This window comes from Acyrthosiphon pisum, chromosome A2 (assembly GCF_005508785.2).
Source record: "Acyrthosiphon pisum isolate AL4f chromosome A2, pea_aphid_22Mar2018_4r6ur, whole genome shotgun sequence".
Lineage (NCBI taxonomy): Eukaryota > Metazoa > Arthropoda > Insecta > Hemiptera > Aphididae > Acyrthosiphon > Acyrthosiphon pisum.
In genome coordinates, this window is record NC_042495.1 from 53,143,241 (window position 1) to 53,146,047 (window position 2,807).

The 2,807-nt window shown below is 29.4% G+C and overlaps 1 protein-coding gene across 1 annotated transcript; it reads right to left on the reverse strand.

Annotated features, from left to right (window-relative positions):
* Window positions 1–291: 291 nt before the first annotated feature.
* Window positions 292–1,254, reverse strand: LOC103307964 (zinc finger BED domain-containing protein 5-like). Its single transcript, XM_008180518.1, has one exon. The coding sequence runs from the start codon at window positions 1,252–1,254 to the stop codon at window positions 292–294; it is 963 nt and encodes a 320-aa protein (XP_008178740.1).
* Between the last annotated feature and the right edge of the window lie 1,553 nt (window positions 1,255–2,807).

The window sequence follows — 2,807 nt, forward strand, 5'->3', positions numbered from 1 at the left end:
TCAGGAGCATTGTATTAAATTTTCACACTTTTTGGTAATAAAATGTATAATACAGCGGTTCTCAAACTTTTTTGTTCGCGGAGCCTTATATTCCTAAAAAAAATTACGGAGCCCCAAAAATCAGAAATGTCTATATGAGACAACTAAAATTCATAAAAAAAATTATGCCAATTGTAAATGATTTGCTTTTTATTTTTATTTTCTGTAAAATACGAATATATACAAATTATTCAATTAATATTAATTTAATTAGAAAAAAATAACATAAAATTTTAGCAATTTATTTATTTATTAATGTGATCCGTGATGTTGGCTTTTTTTATTGACCAGTATTTTTATATTTGGCTTGATAGGCGAGAGTTGAATACGCATATCTGCTTCAGCATCCAATTTATTACGATATTTGGTTTTCATTGATGCATATGATGAAAATCCGGTTTCACATAGATATGTTGTTGCGAAAGGAAGAAGTGCTAAGATAGCTTTTTTAGCCAGAGATTGATATTCGTTAGTAATACTGCTACTGCACCAAAAATCTGTTAATGATATTTTATCAAATAAAGTTTTTAAAGATGAATCGGTGGTCATTTCAATAAATTCTTCATACTCCGTTATAGATAAATCTTCGGGCTTATCGTTGATTAAAAACGGATTTTTAACCCAATTATATCGTTGGATAAATTCTATGTCTTTACTTTCTGGAAAATATTTTTCTAATGACGATAGTATTTCATTTAAATGTTGTTCAATTTCGCCATATATTTCATCAAAATCTTCAATATTACCATCAATCGATTCTAAATATTCCTTTAACAAAGGAAAACTATCAATTTTATGTTGAGAAAAACACACAGCCCAAAATTTAATTTTTTTTTTTAAAGCTCGAATTTTGTCATTTGCCGTGAAAACGGTGGTCATTTTACCTTGTATTGATAAGTTCACTTCATTCAATTTTGTAAAAATATCAGCCAAGTAACTAAGTCGAAATAACCAAATTTTATCACTAAGTCTGAGCTGTAAATTAAATGGGTGATCGGTGAAAAAAACGTACAATTCATTGCGCAATTCGAGTAAGCGTACAAGTGTTTTTCCCCGAGAAAGCCATCTTACTTCGGTATGGTAAAGTAGTGATTTGTGCATACTTCCCATATCTTCACACAAAATTGTGAACAGTCTTGTGCTCAATGGTCGAGATTTTACGAAATTTATAATCTTCACTGCCTCATCAAGTACATTTTTAAGAGGTATTGGCATCTTTTTAATAGCAAGTGCTTGACGATGACTAACTTTACTACATACAACGCACCAGTGGCGTGCCCAGGGGGGGGAGGATAGGGGTTAAAACCCCCCCCATCGGATCAAGAAAATTATATAATAGTATTTTATATTACACGTCGTATTCACTTGTCATTCAATATTCATAATAGTTATGTTTTTTAAATTCTATGCTATACTGGTCATAATCACGAATTCACGATTTAAGATAGTACTATCTAAATTATTCTGTGGTAATACACAAATTCACTGATACGAATCGTTATCAGCAGCGTTATCAACGCTCTGTTATTATTTGAAAAAGAGTACACCTATATTATAATATATTATTATAATTATCATATCATTCATAATTATATTGATATCATAATTATATTGATATTATCAATATAATTATCATATAGTTATATTCGTGTCTTCGTCATTACTCATTAGTGCAAGGTGAATAATATTGTATTAAGTAATAAGTATTAATCCAATAATCCACCATTGAACCATTCCACCTTGATTTAGTTAGTACTTAGTGATTAGTTAGTGTTTGCTATAGTAGTTGAAATGAGTGAATCTACAAAAAGATCACTTTTGAGTTATTTCAAAGTGGAACCTAAAAGATTGAAAACTTCTGGAGATGAAGATGATCTTCAAGAAGTTACAATTTTTACAACACAAAAATTTACTAAAAAACTTTAGTTGTCTTCTACCAGCGAAACTAAGTTCATCAATTTTAAATGATGGAGAGGATGAAATAATAAACTTAATTAGGGCATATATGGTTGATATTGAAACTACTGAACTTGGAGCTATAGGAGAGTTGAAATTATGGAGAAAATATTGTACAAATCTCAAAAGTGAAAATGCAATTGACACATATCTTCAGTGTGATGAAAATGTTTTCCCCACAGTTCATAAACTTTTAAAATACCTTATAACCCTTCCTGCAACTACAGCATCAGGAGAAAGATCATTTTCTACTTTAAAGCGTTTAAAAACATACCTTAGAAACACAACATCAGAAAATAGATTGAATGGTTTGGCGCTTCTAAATATACACCAAGAAATTAAAGTTACACCTGAAAATGTTTTAAACTTATTATCAGCTAATGCCAGAAAATTAAACTTTAGACTAGATTAATTTTTTTCATCTTGTACATAAGATAATATTATAACAAGCATATTTAAAAGTCTGACAATATTTTTTTTTAATCAATAACAATGTATAGCCATGTGATATACAGTTAAAATTTACTTTTGTTCTTGTGTAGTGCCTTATTAGTAGCTTATTATATTAGTATAATACTATAATATATAATATATAATATCGTTTCTGATAACCTACTTTTATTTTTTTTTTTTTGCTCAGTACTTAATTCTAGATTCTAGGACCTGCAATAGTGATAATTCGGACCTTCTTTGAACCCCCCCCATTTTGAAATCCTGGGCACGCCACTGCAACGCACTGTGGATAACTATTTTCATGTATGAAACCAAAAGAGATATAATTTTCGTCATATTTTCTTCTTTTACTTACTGTA

What these genes read in the sequence shown, in the direction of transcription:
- LOC103307964 (XM_008180518.1), bottom strand. Translation starts at nt 1,254, where the DNA reads ATGCCAATACCTCTTAAAAATGTACTTGATGAGGCAGTGAAGATTATA.